Source organism: Hylaeus anthracinus, unplaced genomic scaffold (assembly GCF_026225885.1).
Source record: "Hylaeus anthracinus isolate JK02 unplaced genomic scaffold, UHH_iyHylAnth1.0_haploid 0, whole genome shotgun sequence".
Taxonomy (NCBI): Eukaryota; Metazoa; Arthropoda; class Insecta; order Hymenoptera; family Colletidae; genus Hylaeus; species Hylaeus anthracinus.
Window position 1 is genome coordinate 21,419,028 of NW_026533254.1, and position 13,716 is coordinate 21,432,743.

General features: G+C 44.9%; 2 protein-coding genes across 2 annotated transcripts in view; both read right to left on the reverse strand.

Annotated features, from left to right (window-relative positions):
- LOC128894377 (microtubule-associated protein futsch) overlaps nt 1-7,405 on the reverse strand; it is a 37,957-nt gene extending 30,552 nt beyond the window's left edge. Inside the window, exons 1-2 of the mRNA XM_054156070.1 lie at nt 6,918-7,405; nt 5,310-5,552 (exon numbers count right to left, since the gene is read on the reverse strand). Coding sequence (XP_054012045.1) covers nt 5,310-5,550 — 241 coding nt within the window. The 5' untranslated portion in view covers nt 5,551-5,552; nt 6,918-7,405. The remainder of the gene's footprint in view (nt 1-5,309; nt 5,553-6,917) is intronic.
- Nucleotides 7,096-10,043, reverse strand: LOC128886692 (uncharacterized). Its single transcript, XM_054141807.1, has 3 exons — nt 9,893-10,043; nt 9,737-9,806; nt 7,096-7,595 (listed from the first exon to the last, which is right to left on the reverse strand). The coding sequence occupies exons 1-3, from the start codon at nt 9,938-9,940 to the stop codon at nt 7,096-7,098; spliced, it is 618 nt and encodes a 205-aa protein (XP_053997782.1). The 5' UTR covers nt 9,941-10,043.
- Between the last annotated feature and the right edge of the window lie 3,673 nt (nt 10,044-13,716).

A 13,716-nucleotide genomic window follows, 5' to 3' on the forward strand; every position in this document is an offset into this window, starting at 1 on the left:
TTTTGTCACATGTACCGTTTACGAGAAAAACGCTGGCTAGTAATAGCCTGAACACCCTGTGTATACCGATAAATGGCGCACACCTGATCGATACTTAAATACGAACGATTAAAGAATGACATTAAAAACCATATCAGAAAACGATTAAAAGGCTTGCAGCTTCATCTTGTAACTTGAAAATTATCGTTGGGTAACGAGATGCGGAGATTGGTCCAAGGGTCAGGTTCAAGAACAAGGTAATCGAGAAACGGAGTTTCACGATTCAAAGAGCACGATGCCCGCGAGAGCAAATCACTGGCGAATGCCATGGTAAAATTAGACACACTATATTCAGTTGCACGTACGATGAAACTATAACAGTCGCTGTGAACGTTTACCGAACTTCGCGTAATTCTATGGGAAATATCTACAAGGTGTCCCACACCATCTGTTATAAAGCTATCACTCCAAAGCTATCGGCTGTATGCAAATTTGTTAATATGGAAATTACACGATCAAATTGGAAGCATGTTTTAGCAAGGAGGAATTTTTGTTAAGCCTGTTATTTAACGAGATATGTTGGTCAAGTTTTGTATTTCAAATGGAACCAGACAGGGTGCCCCAAAAATGTTGGAGTTCCTTGAAAGGGGTGGTTCGGGAGGTGATTTGCAACAACTTTCTTCTTAGTGAAAACGTAGTCCGAGGCTTCGTTAAGGAGATGCACTAATATGTCTCATATCAGGCGGCGTGTTCCACCGGTGGCTCGCGCTTGCCACTAAAAGGGCAACCAGGACAGATTCACATTCATCGCAGATGATGTGGGACGCCCTGTGTATCATTTCATTGCACCCTTTTCGATAAACCGAGTTTTCATCCTGCCTCCGATTCGTATTCTCGCCACCCGCGACGCGATACGTTGCGTTTCCCGGTCGTCCGTCCGATTCGATTTATTTGAAAAATCGATCGCATCGTAAAAATCGAAGGTCCCGTTACCGTTGTGTACACGTACAATGTCGCGATGCGATCAAACGGATCCCTCTGTGCGCGGGTTCTTCCGGATATTACAAGCATCGTGTAACTCCAACTTTCTCGATGCTCCCCACGTCCTCAATCGTGATTCATGCCGACAAGTATGCCTTCCTACCACGCGTATGTGTCGATACTCGTGCGATATCTGTGAGTACGTGCACATTGTACGTATAACTGTACACGTATTATCACATCAACCTTTCATGACCGTATTACCTTACATTAACGCACACCGATGTTTATGCATACCCAATCACACGGCGGTGCTCTGTTGTCTCCAAACTTTTTTGCTCGTAGTCGCGAAACACGCGTCGAGATTATAATCTCAGGTATAAGCGCCCTATATTTTCTCATCGATTCGTTAAAGTCATCGTCGCTTTGTTACCGATTAACGTAAACTAAGTTGCACGCAAATCAATTTACGTCCAGCCTTCTTCCGGTCGCGGTCGTGCCGAATCTCTCGACGACGTATCTGCACGTGTATATACAGACAGTCTGACGCATGTGATGTCGCAGACGCACATCTATAGGCAGAAGTCAATGTGTAGTATCTAAAGTTTTTTGTGAATAGGTATCTACGATTTTGCGGCGACTGGATTTAAATATGGGACCTAATCTAACGTAAAATATTGATGATATTCACTTCTAATCGAGTTTTAATGGACTACGCCCCCAAAATGCATCCTTAAAAGTAACATCCTTTACGCATGGAATTTTTCAATGGAATTCGATTTTTGTGACATATAATGGGTAAGATAAACGTATTCAAATTGTCGATTGTCTAAATTTAAAATTCCATTAGAAATAATATTAGCAGTATTTTAAATTTCTAGTCTTTTAAAATAATCAGTAACAGGGGAAGAGGAATAAACTAAATTTAAAATTTCATTGGAAATAACAATAATAGTATTTTAAATTTCTAGTTTTTAAAATAACATCGGAATTTCAATTAACATCGGAATGTGACTTTTTGAATTAGAACAAAAAATTCAATTTTCACAAATTTATTACTCCGAGAAACTAAGACCTATTCGACCAAACGCCGAGACACGTATCCCCTTTTGTAACCTTCGGAATAACCAAAAAAAATTGGCATCGAAATCCCAGGTCGAGTTACCTGAGCTTCCCCTTGTTAGTCAAACGTCTTCTCTGGACATAGAGGGTACGAATATCAACGGGATTGACTGTATACATACACGTCTGAACGAGTCATACAAAATCCGTCGATTAGCACGTTCGCACCGCGCCCATCGCATACGGAACGATGGCGTACAATCGAAAACGTTTCGATACTTTTTGGTCATAGAGAACGAACCACCCGATCAGTAGATGACGACAGAAAAAATAACTATCACGCTCTAGTTCGCTAATCAAAGAACTCGAAACGTTCTCGATCCTACTCGCCCTCGTTTCCTCCTCCTTCTTCGAATCCATTCTTCTTCCCGCCACCTGCAATTCCCCCTTCCACTTTCACCCTCGTCTCGCATTTCCCTCCGTGCCCTGTCATACCTCGCGTGCACCTATTCGGTCCCTTTTCCACTTTCCTCCCTTCGCTTCTAGTACCCGTGCATATACTATCATTACTCATTCAACCGCACGACAGAGTGACGAAATAATGTCGTCATTTCGGCTTAGCGACAGTTTTCACTACGAACCGAGTGGATGGATTATTGATCGAAGTTCTGGGGACTGCGGGGATGTGACTGTAGACTGGTACTAACATGCGCATGCCGCACCAACCTACCGCTACACAATCTTTCCTTCACCCTACGGCTTTCTCTATTTTCCCGATTTCGCGTTCGGACTATTCTTTCTTCCCTTTCTAGAATTTCGCACGCCGTGCAACGCGCGACCAGATAAGAGACTCGAGTAACCTCGAGTCTCTTAAAAATATATAATTAGAAATCCTCGATCCCCTTTCGACGCGACACTTTCATCGAGCTAGTCGACGAAAGACTATATCCACCCTCGTTGCAATTCCTTTGCTTTGTTGTACACCGCAACGACTCGTAGTACACCGCGTCAACGAAAAGATTTCAGAAACGCGAATGGGATTTACAAGCGAGTTCCTTAAATGAGATGGTTTCGAGTCTATAAATACGCGCACGGTTCCTCGCGTCCATCGGAAGAAAAGAAATCCGAAAACTGAGTTAGTCACCGGAACGATCGGAATCGAAGACGAGTGTCGGCGAACAGTTACGCATAAATGCAGGCGGCGTCGTGGATAAATTTGCGGCGCGAAACAAAGTCACCGTGAAAATTTTCACGCTCCGTTTGCGGTTTGTCGCGGACCGACTGGAAACGTTGTCCCTTTCCGTATAAACAATGCATAAGTATTCGTGCTGTGAGTATAAGTCCGATCGGTACATTGCCCCTAACGTGCTTCGTTCTTAGACAGCTGTACGTTCGTTATCAGTTTCGCGCCTCGTGAGATTTTCATTTCGAAATTCGCATGAAATACCCGTCTAGCGGTGACGCATCGATGGTTCGCGAAACTTGGTAACCAGCGACTGACTAATGGCGGACAAACGATCCACGTGCCGGCCGAATTTCTTCCTAACCAACGTTCGCTTGAACTCCGCCTAGCAACAAGAGGGGACGCGTAAGTTGTTGGGTAAGCCCGTCCGATAAATCGGAAGGAATACGCGCGGCGAAGAGAACCGTTATTGCTCGGTTCCATGCACGGAAGTAACGCAGCGAATGCGAATGTAATCGAAAGGGTAATTGCAATCGTAATTGTTATCGTTATCGAGACACTTTTGAAACACTTTATTTAATGGAAGTGACTTGTAAGTCTCGTTGAATTAATTGGATCTAAATGTTGTATTTAGTCCGATAACAAAAATGAATCGCATTTCTTATAAAGTCCTCGCGGTTCTTTAGTTGTTAGAAGTGAGGGGCGATGAGTCTGCTATTGTTATTTATCTTTGTTATATATTTTTTTATCTGTTCACTTAATCTTCTACACGTCGAATCTTTTTTACAAACAACTCGCAAGGCAGTTCGATATTTAGTGGTGGCTGCCAACCGTCGTCGACGTTGTTATTTCTTAACCGAGACATTACACAGTTAAGATGTGTACGTCACTGTTGAATTAATTGGATCTAAATATTGTATTTAGTCTGGTAATATAAACACCCGCGCCGAAAGTCGAGTTCGACGGTTGGAGTGTCAGTTGAAAGACAGTCTCGATAGTGAATCCTCTCTGAGACTTCGAAGTGTCTGAATAGAATTCGTTTGTAAAAACTATATTATTTTGTTTATTGGTTCCCAGTTAATTTTCTCATGGTACTGTATTAATTGCACGCTTTGAAACCTATTGGGACTTTTACAGTCCAGTTCTATGAGTTCATTTTTAATTGTCGGATGGCAGCAACAGCTTTCCTTCTTTTGGAAGCGTGAGACAACTCTATAAGATGCTCTATAAGATTATATAAGACCAAGATGGACGTCTAGATTTTAAAAACTTTTGAGAAATTCGGTAAATAAAGGGTCAACACTTTGCACTCGAGGCCTTTCTTCTGGTATCTACCAGTAATTCGAGACGTTTTCTTAATTTGTTCATTCTATTGCCAGGAATGCTAAGCTTGGATTCTCTTCGAAGACGTAGCCCGATTGTCATTCTATCGGCACTTCGAGTTCCAAAGAAACTAAACCTAAAGAAACATTATAACTGGTAGATTTGCTGAAACCTACCGGTGACTGAGAGTCACCTCTTGAGTGCAAAGGGTTAACCCATTTGCATCAAACGAAAAAGTGGAAAATTCGTTCTTATCACCGATATTTTATTTGAATTCAATTTCCAAATAAATTGCGCGCATTTTCTGAAAAATGTTAGACGTCCTTGAAAGGGGTGGTGATTTGAAGCAACTTTTGCCTTAGCGAAAATGTTGCCCGAGGCTTCGTTAAGGAGATATTAACAGAAAATCCCGACCAATCAGAGCGCGTAGCCTACGCCACTGCGGGCGCTCCACCGGCATACTCGCGCTCTGATTGGTCGAGGTTTTCCGTTAATATCTCCTCAACGAAGCCTCGCGTAACATTTTCGCTAAGGCAAAAGTTGCTTCAAATCACCTCCCGAATCACCCCTTTCAAGGAACTCAAAAATTTCTACGACACTCTGTATGTGCTAGTGACGCGAATGAGTTAATAATGGTTAAACGTAGATCTTTCTTCGGGTATCCGTACGTAGGCGTTCGCGATAGTCGGTCGACCGCGAAGATTAGATGAGAAGAAGGTGGCAAAAACGTAAACGGAAGAAAAAGTGATAGCCGTCGCTTTGGTAAGACAGGCGTACTTACCTTTCGAGAGGCGGTTCAAGATGAGATCTTTATGTTGCGCGGTATGAGGCTCTGGAAGCACAACGAGAAGGTAACAGCCACTCAGAGGCGATGGCGGTGGATGTTGCTGTTGAGAGCCCGGTGGCATTGCGCTGCCGGTCACCGGTGTAATCGGAGATATATTTTGCTCGATATTCGTCGATGATATTGCAGCCGTCTCCCCTCCCCCTCCGCCCTCGCCGGTAGGATCCGTGGTACTCATTACTAAAAATGCACAGGTACAAGATCAGTGGAATATCCCGATTTCAGTGCTCTCGATTTCAGTGCTCTCGATTTAACATCTCTATTTAAGATCTCGATTTAAGATCTCTGTGTGAGAAAAATAGTCGAAGCTGTTTCGCCGAACGTTTGAATCGATAATCAACGCGGCGACTACAAGGTTCGGCACAGCCGTAGTCGTCTGTGCCGTGACGCGCGGACACGCTGAATCTACTGTCGCTGGTCCGTCACCGCGGCTGACATATGACATTATGATTCCACTGTTACCGATCCTAAAGCGATTCTCACGTTGCGTTCTCTTCGCTATAATTGAGTGTGCGGCACGTTAAACGTTGACTAAGCTGGAAACAAGCGAACGAAACTACAAGCCGTTCTTCTTCCGAAATGCATTCGCGTTCCATTCGACGATCGAAGAAAATTCGAAGAAGGTAAAAATTTGATATTCGACGGACAGAAGGATACGACGAACGTCTGGATACGCGTACACGCGCACCTATGCAAACGCATAGGTAAATTTGAGATGACGGTGCGCGTGTTTCTCTCGCGTCGCGTCGATAAAATTTTTACTTAAAATTCTCGTCGAAATGTTCGCGTTTCGGAAAAGAGAGCAGGCGATATCGTTCGCGAGGATCGTCAGTCGCCGCGGAAATAACGATTCCGATGCGGCTAACGCGATCGCAGAGCGTCGAGACGGTACCGTCGATCGAGCGTAGCCGTTCGCGATACGATCTTACCGAAGAAGGAAACGTCGAAGAATTTCTACGAACGGGTCGCCGCAACGACTATCCGCGATTTCATGCGGAAAACGTTGGCGCTGGATATTGCGCAGGATTCGCGCGACTCTTTCCCTGAAAAACGGTAGGGCTACGTCCTAGCGTCCAATGCGCAGGAGCCGAGCCTCTCTGCTCAGCCTTAGATCATTGATCCAAATTCTGGCTAGCCGACTAGAAAGCAGGACATCGGAAACTCGTTCTCGTTTATCGATTTCGATTCGAATTCGGATCTATAAAGGGGAACTTCCGATTGAAAAGTCCTCCATCGAGGACCGACTTAGAGTCGATCGAATCGTTACCGGAGCGATCGATGAATCGCGATCGAGCGTCGATCCTGTCGAAAGGAAGAATACACCAATCGCAGGAGCCGATCGATATTCGAAATTGGAGTGATAGCTTCGAACGGTCGCCCCTCCGAGTACCGGCATTGCAGTTTAGCCCTTAGTAACAACCCCTTCCGCAACCCAGCCTATATCCGTTCCCCGAGCGATCGTTCGATGAAACTTGCCCAATTTTCGACCGCCGTTGGATCGTGTCTCTAGCTTAAACTGCTCTAATAAATATATCGAACGCTTACCTTGTTACGTGGCACGGTTGCCCTGTTTCAACTTTCCGATCAGCGAGGCAAGTATCCGGGAAGGCTTCTCCTTCCACGGAAAGCGCGATGCCGCAGCAAGAGCAACGTATCTTGTCCGTCGAAGAAACCCGTAGCGCGAATCGAAGACAGCCTGTCTCCCAACGGTCTGACTCCTCGTCTAAGGTTGGAGCCGCTCCGCCCGACCCGCCTCGTCTTCTTGGTGTACCGTGGCGCGTGCAAAGAGGAGAAAGACGGAACGAAGAGTGGTGGGGCAGAGGAGAAGGGCAAAGGGATACCGACGGGCGAATTCGCGAATTCGCGAAGGGTGTACGCGAGAGAAAGAGAACCGTCGTAGGTCGCGGCGACACTGATACGTGGATCGAACCCGAGAGGACGTGATGTCTTCCCGACGTAGGAGTCGACGACGACAGCGACGGTCGCCTGTCTGCTGTGATTCGCGTGAATGTCTCTTCTCCCTGCGTCTCGGTCGACGACAGAACTCGAAATCTACTCGGCAGCAACACTCGCGGTGCGGGCTGCCGGCTCTCTGACGAACTTGACGATATCCTGCGTCGCTGCCACGCAGAGTCATCCCCTTCCTTGCGATCGTTCCAGTATCCCCACTAGCGGCGCGCGTCGCCGCAGTTCGACCTGCCTTCGCCGTCTCGACGCGTCGGTCTACAACACAACGTCGCATCGTCGGAAACGTCGCAATGTGGTAGATACGTTTTGATGTGTTACGGGGAAGGTAGGCGCGTACTAATACCGGGACAAGTACGTGTACGTAGCGGTTGTGGTACGACTGCGCGACTGTACGCGCAACGTGGTCTCGCGGATGTGTGCGTGACCGACTGTGACGCGACCGGCAAGCCGGCCGGCGCGACGCGACACGCCGTCAGAAGCCGCCAGTATCGAGGGAAAGGATTTGCGCCGGAAACGAGCAAGAACGAGAGAGGATTCGGACGTTGGGACCGTACTCCGCAGTACGGGCGCGGTTATTTGGGGGAAAATGTTACGAGGTGAAATAATGACCAGCTAAGGAGCACGCGATACGTTCGCCAGCCATTGCGCCGGCCGGCGCATCGTAGCAACACGAGGGGGTATCGCCGGTTTCAATACACGCACAAATTAATCGCACAAATCGTCCGGGCAAGACGATTCTTTCGAGGACACGAGACCAATCCTATCGACGCTTATTTATAATGTTTATTTAAAGTAAAGGCTTATTTGCATCACTCGTACGATTTTCCGGAAGTCGAAATATTCCGGTAACGAAGGGAAGGTTTGCCGAAGGAGCATGCCAATTCTCAAATCGATCGTTCGTTCTCGAGTCGCTTTGCCAGCACGGCGAAAGAGATAGTTTCGCGCAAAATTCGTTCCAAGTTTTCAGCTGGCAGCGATCGTTTCGCGTACGACAGTCCTAGGACCCTTTGCACTCCATGGGGACAATTACCGCGGTGTCCCAGAATTAGATCCGACTGTCGTACGAAATAAAGTGTACGATACAAGGGAAACAAACACGTTATGACACGTTTCATGCTTGTCATGCCCATTTGTCGCAATGCGGGGAGGATCTGTTTCCGTCAATCGAATATGGACGGGAGAATGTTCGACGGAAAACGATGGGTCGCTATGGAGGCAGGAAACGGGAGTAAGATCCTTCCTTCTTTCACAGAAACAAATTTTAACGAGGGTTGGTGGCGTGCGCGAGCCACCGATGGAACACGCCGCCTGGAGATATTCGCCGGCGTGAACGTTTTGAAGAAGTTGAAGATTCTGAAAAGATTACGTTTAGGTAGCTTAATTACGTATGCTTATATTTCTATACGCGCCAGTCTTTTGAGAACTGGTTCGCCAGTTTCGACGAAATTCGTCGTGTACAATTCCACCATTGGGATTTCAAGCGCGGAGCTGTCAAAAAATGGAAAGAATTCCTTCTTGAAGAACAGATATTGAGGAATTTTTGTTCAGTCTGTTATTTAACGAGATACGATGGTTAAGTTGCGTTTTTCAAATGAAACCACGCAGGGTGCCCCAAAAAATGTTGGAGTTCCTTGAAAGGGGTGTTTCGGAGAGTGATTTGAAACAACTTTTTCATTAGCGAAAATGTACTCCGAAGCGCCGTTAAGAAGATGCACTAATATATCAGGCGGCGTGTTCCATCGGTGGCTCACGCTCGCCTCTAAGAAGGTTACGAGTAGTGACTCGCCACTACCAAAACCAATTAAGTGTCCTATGGCCGGAGGTATTGTTTACAAACCCTTGTTGTTAAAATTTGTTTTTTGGGATATAATAAAGTTCCTATGGTATTCTTCGAGGTCCAATCTTCCATAACTTTCTTCGATACGTCGACAGCTTTGGAGTTATACCTTCATAACAGATGATGTAAGACACCCTGTGTATCTTTCCATTGCACTCTTTCCCATACACCGAGTTTTCATCCTGCCTCGATGTCGTATTCTCGTATGTATCACAATTCATATACAATCACTTAAAAAAAATGTGAGGTGTCGTACATCAAGATGACCTGCAGTATCTATTTGTTCCATTTTTCGACAGCTCCGCGCCCGAAATCCCAATGGTGGAATTGTACACGTCCATGTGGACAAATTGTGTCGAAACTGGCGAACCAATTCCCAAGACTGGCGGGTATAAAAATATAAGCGTACGTAATTTGTTTATTGAAACGAAATAAAGTTCCTATGGTACTCTTCGAAAAAATGCAAAATTGTTTAGATAGAAATTTGTAGCATACATAATCGTATTTTAAATAATGGCAGAAATAATTGGTTTCGGATATTTCCGGCCGTGGCGCGCACCTTCTCCGCCGAGATTCGAGCCAATTCTCGACGCAACGATTGCTCCAATTTTTTCAATATTGTTAGACATCTGAAGAAAGTATGTTAAGACAATCTTTCTTGTGATTTTTTTCAGAGCGTTAAACGTTTTCGGAAATTTTCGGCCGCGGCGCGCACCTTGTCCGCTGAGATTCGATCCCATTTTTGGCGCAACGATTGCGCCATTCGCGCCGGCGCTGCTATTTCTGTTTCTCACCACGGGGCGGCGCGGTGGTACGCGCCATCTGATAGACACGCGAGCGCGAGCCACCGGTGGTACATGCTGGCATGAACGTGTTAAGCAAGTTGGAAACTTCCGAAAGAAATATATTTACATATCTTTTTTAATAGATAATCGAACAGAAGTGTGAACAAATTCCAAACTTGAAATGCTTTCATGCTAGGTCGAACACAATCCCTGGCCATCGAATTACGACCGCGTACGAAAATTTCACTTATATATAACAATTGGCTACTATCATTTACTACTATCGTGGTAATAATCAAGTCGTGTGGGTGACAAGCGTTTATTGAAAATGTCTGGAGCCTTCCTAAAAGAAAACTTTACGAATCTCCACGCACCACAGTGTCACAATTGAAAACAAAAATTACAGGGATAACGATTTATTCCCAAATATTTGGGGAAACGATGGATGCAAGCCGTCATTAAAGCAAAGGGTGGAAATGCAAGATATTAACGCGTGTTAAGAATATTATGCACAGTAGTAGCGTATCACGTTAGTAGTTAATAAATTATATCTGTACGATTTCAAGCTTTTTAATTTTACGGAAAATTGCGAAAATTGCTTAAAATTAGTGGTCCCAATTCGGTGGCCAGGAACTGTACAATTTACAGGTCAAATTTTCCGCCGTACCCTGTATTATCTCGTTCAGATCTAATTTACGTAATATCATATCTTTATGATTGTTCTCGTTTCTCGAAGTAAATATTCTCGACGAAAAGTGATTCCGAGCGAAGAGAAGCGTGATCGGGGTACGATCCAGAATTATCACGGCACTGTGGCATAGTGCGCAGCGCTGGTATTGACCGGCATCCCTTACTAACCGTGTTACGAACATCGGAAACCGAAATATAGCATCTCTTCGAGTCGGGGATACCATCTTCCGTCGCGACGGCGATGCTGGCCGTGTCCTCGCACCTTCCGCATACCTGTTCGCAGTATCCTCGTCAAATGCGTGCACGCGAGACGTCGGCGTCGCGACGTCAACCGCATGACGTTTCGGTGCGCGCGAGAGTAGCACGACGAAATTTCCTTTCGAAAAAGGCACGAACGCGAGCGGGCGCAAGCGCGACCATAATCGTAAAGTAACCGTGAGTTTTCTGCGACGAACGAAACTCGACGAACGATACCTCGAGACGACGAACCTACGTTCCGAGGGATTATCTAACCGACTCGACAAACGTCTGCATTGCAGATATACAGTACTGTCTCGAAATAAGCAACTCGGTCGGGACCGGCGAGTTCCTTATCTCGAGAGAGGTATGCTATCCGAATAATTCGGCTCGACTTTCTTCTCGAGCGTGACGAGGAGGAACCCGTAGACAAAACAGGGGGTTCGGTGTAGTAGCAAACGATAAACTGATCGCTCGAGTGTTATTCTTTGGAGAAGGATCGTAACACGCTTTTTCATTTTAGTAAAATCGAATTCTTTTCACATCGACTTCATGGGCGACTTCGAACAAAAAGATGGAGATAGCGAGTTGCTTATTTCGAGACAGTACTGTATTTAGATTATCGTTGCGCAGGAAATTATTCCTTCTCAGCGCAAAATAATAATAATGGTACCATTCGTAGGAAAGCATCGAGTAACGAAAACCCGAATAAAACATCGAATAAGCGATGCCAAATAAAATCGTACTCAATCATATGCCCCCAATCGATGATAGTTATTCTGATCTCGAAACTTTTTCGAAAATGATCGCGTTGCGTACAGGAGAAAACGAGTGCACACGCTACAAGTCGCGACGGAGTCGAGCGAATCGCTACACCGTTTTGTCTAACTTTTGTATCAAATTTGCATGGCATATGAATTTCAAATTGCACGTTTCGCGCGAATGCGTGTTGAGAACTTGTGCCGAGTCCTGGCGCAATTAAAATACTAATTAAAGAGTCCGTGACTAAAAGCCTGGCGAGGCGTAGCGAGACACGAGGCTTTCCCCTGTTCAGTAATACAACCACTTACGCGCGCTTAGGTTTACGTACTCGCGGCGAGCACCTAAATATTTTCGTCGGCGTTTCGCTACTACGTTTGTCGAATTACTTGAAAATTTGTGTATCGGCGCACTCCTGTGTCCGTGACGCGATACTTCCAGCGCCTGTAAATCTCGTGGCCTCCTTCCGAAGATTTCAAATTCTTCTCGTACGATAAAGCACGGTTACTCGTCCCTCCTTGCAACGTCTGCATAATGAGCGCTAAATGAATTATTCTTCGATTACCTACTTTTTTTCATTTAACTCGGACCCGCCCCGACACGTGTACCCGCGTCTATGCGACCGCTTTGTTTCTGTCTCGATGAAACGTTTGCACGTTTTGTATTGTACAGGGTGCGGCAGAAAATTTGGCAAATGTATTTTTTTCAGAATTCTCCAACGCTGGCGAATAACGGCCAGTGGGTCGCACTAATATCTCTCATCAGACGGTGTGTTTCACCGGTGGCTCACACTCGCCACTAAGAAGGTAACAAAGAGTGACTTGCCACTCCGAAACCAATTAAGTACGTTATAGACAGAGGCGTTGTTCACAAACCCTCGTTGCTAAAATTTGGTTTCTTGAAGAAATAAAGTTTTTATAGTATTTTATTAAAAGGTCGAATTTGTCGCCGCGCCCTATAAATCACTATATTCGCTTACTTAACATTCTGCGTTAATTAAGTGAAATATTAAACGCTTCGACCGTGAAGTAAACTTGAATTCTTTTAGGTGAGTTAACAAATATCCCACTGATGCATTAAAAGTTAAAAAAAGGTTACGAGAGTCTTTTTAACCCCGTAGAACGTTGTAGAAACTTGAACGGGCCCCAAAAAACGATTTTATCGAGAGGGCAGAGGCTGGGCGTTTACGAGGCGCCACGACGACGGCGTCTCATCGATCTGACTAGCCGAATACCGCAGCCACTTACAATATACATTGACTGTATACCGGACCATAGGAAATCCACATATCCGCAGAGAGCTTCCACCTCTGCAAACGAGTGTATTGTGCTCGTTAGTCGTACATCTTCCCGATACTCTTCGTCATCGATTCTACCGTTGTTTATTTGTTTGGAACGCTAGGCGAATACTTATGGCTAAATAATATCGATACTTGATTCAAAGCTAAACCGATCAATAGTTTTCGAGTTAAGATAGCTTTTCCATTTCAATGTTTTTAATCGAATCGTTAATGTTCATAGCTCTTAGAAGCTTTGGTCTTTCTCGGGCTAAGCAAGACACCCGAGCAAACGCACATACGTGATATATAATCCTAAATTACTTATTGTTAAAGGTCTTGAATTGATATGTTTATATTGAATGCCTTATAATTCCTTTTAAAAGAAACGTGAGGAGCTTTGTAATAAGCGGGCGGCTATTTCCCGACACTGGTCCGCAAATGCATTTCATGGACAGTGAAACGGTATCGCCATCTAGCGGCAGAGGCCGAACTAATTTTTCATATGTATTCATATTTTTTACTTTTCTCTGCATATTCATATAATTTTACATAGTAATTACCGTAATTCAACGTTTAATTGTTGATTTCTACAATAAAAATTGACTAATATTAAGTTTTTTAAATAAATAAAAATTCCGAAAAATGTGGCGCCATCCTCGGCGAACAGCCCAAGTTTGTCGTGAAATAGTTCCCACCTTGCACGGCTAGATGGCGCGTTTACCACGAAAATATTCAAAACATAAATTCACTACTTTTCTCTGCATGTAAATGTAATTTTACATCATAATT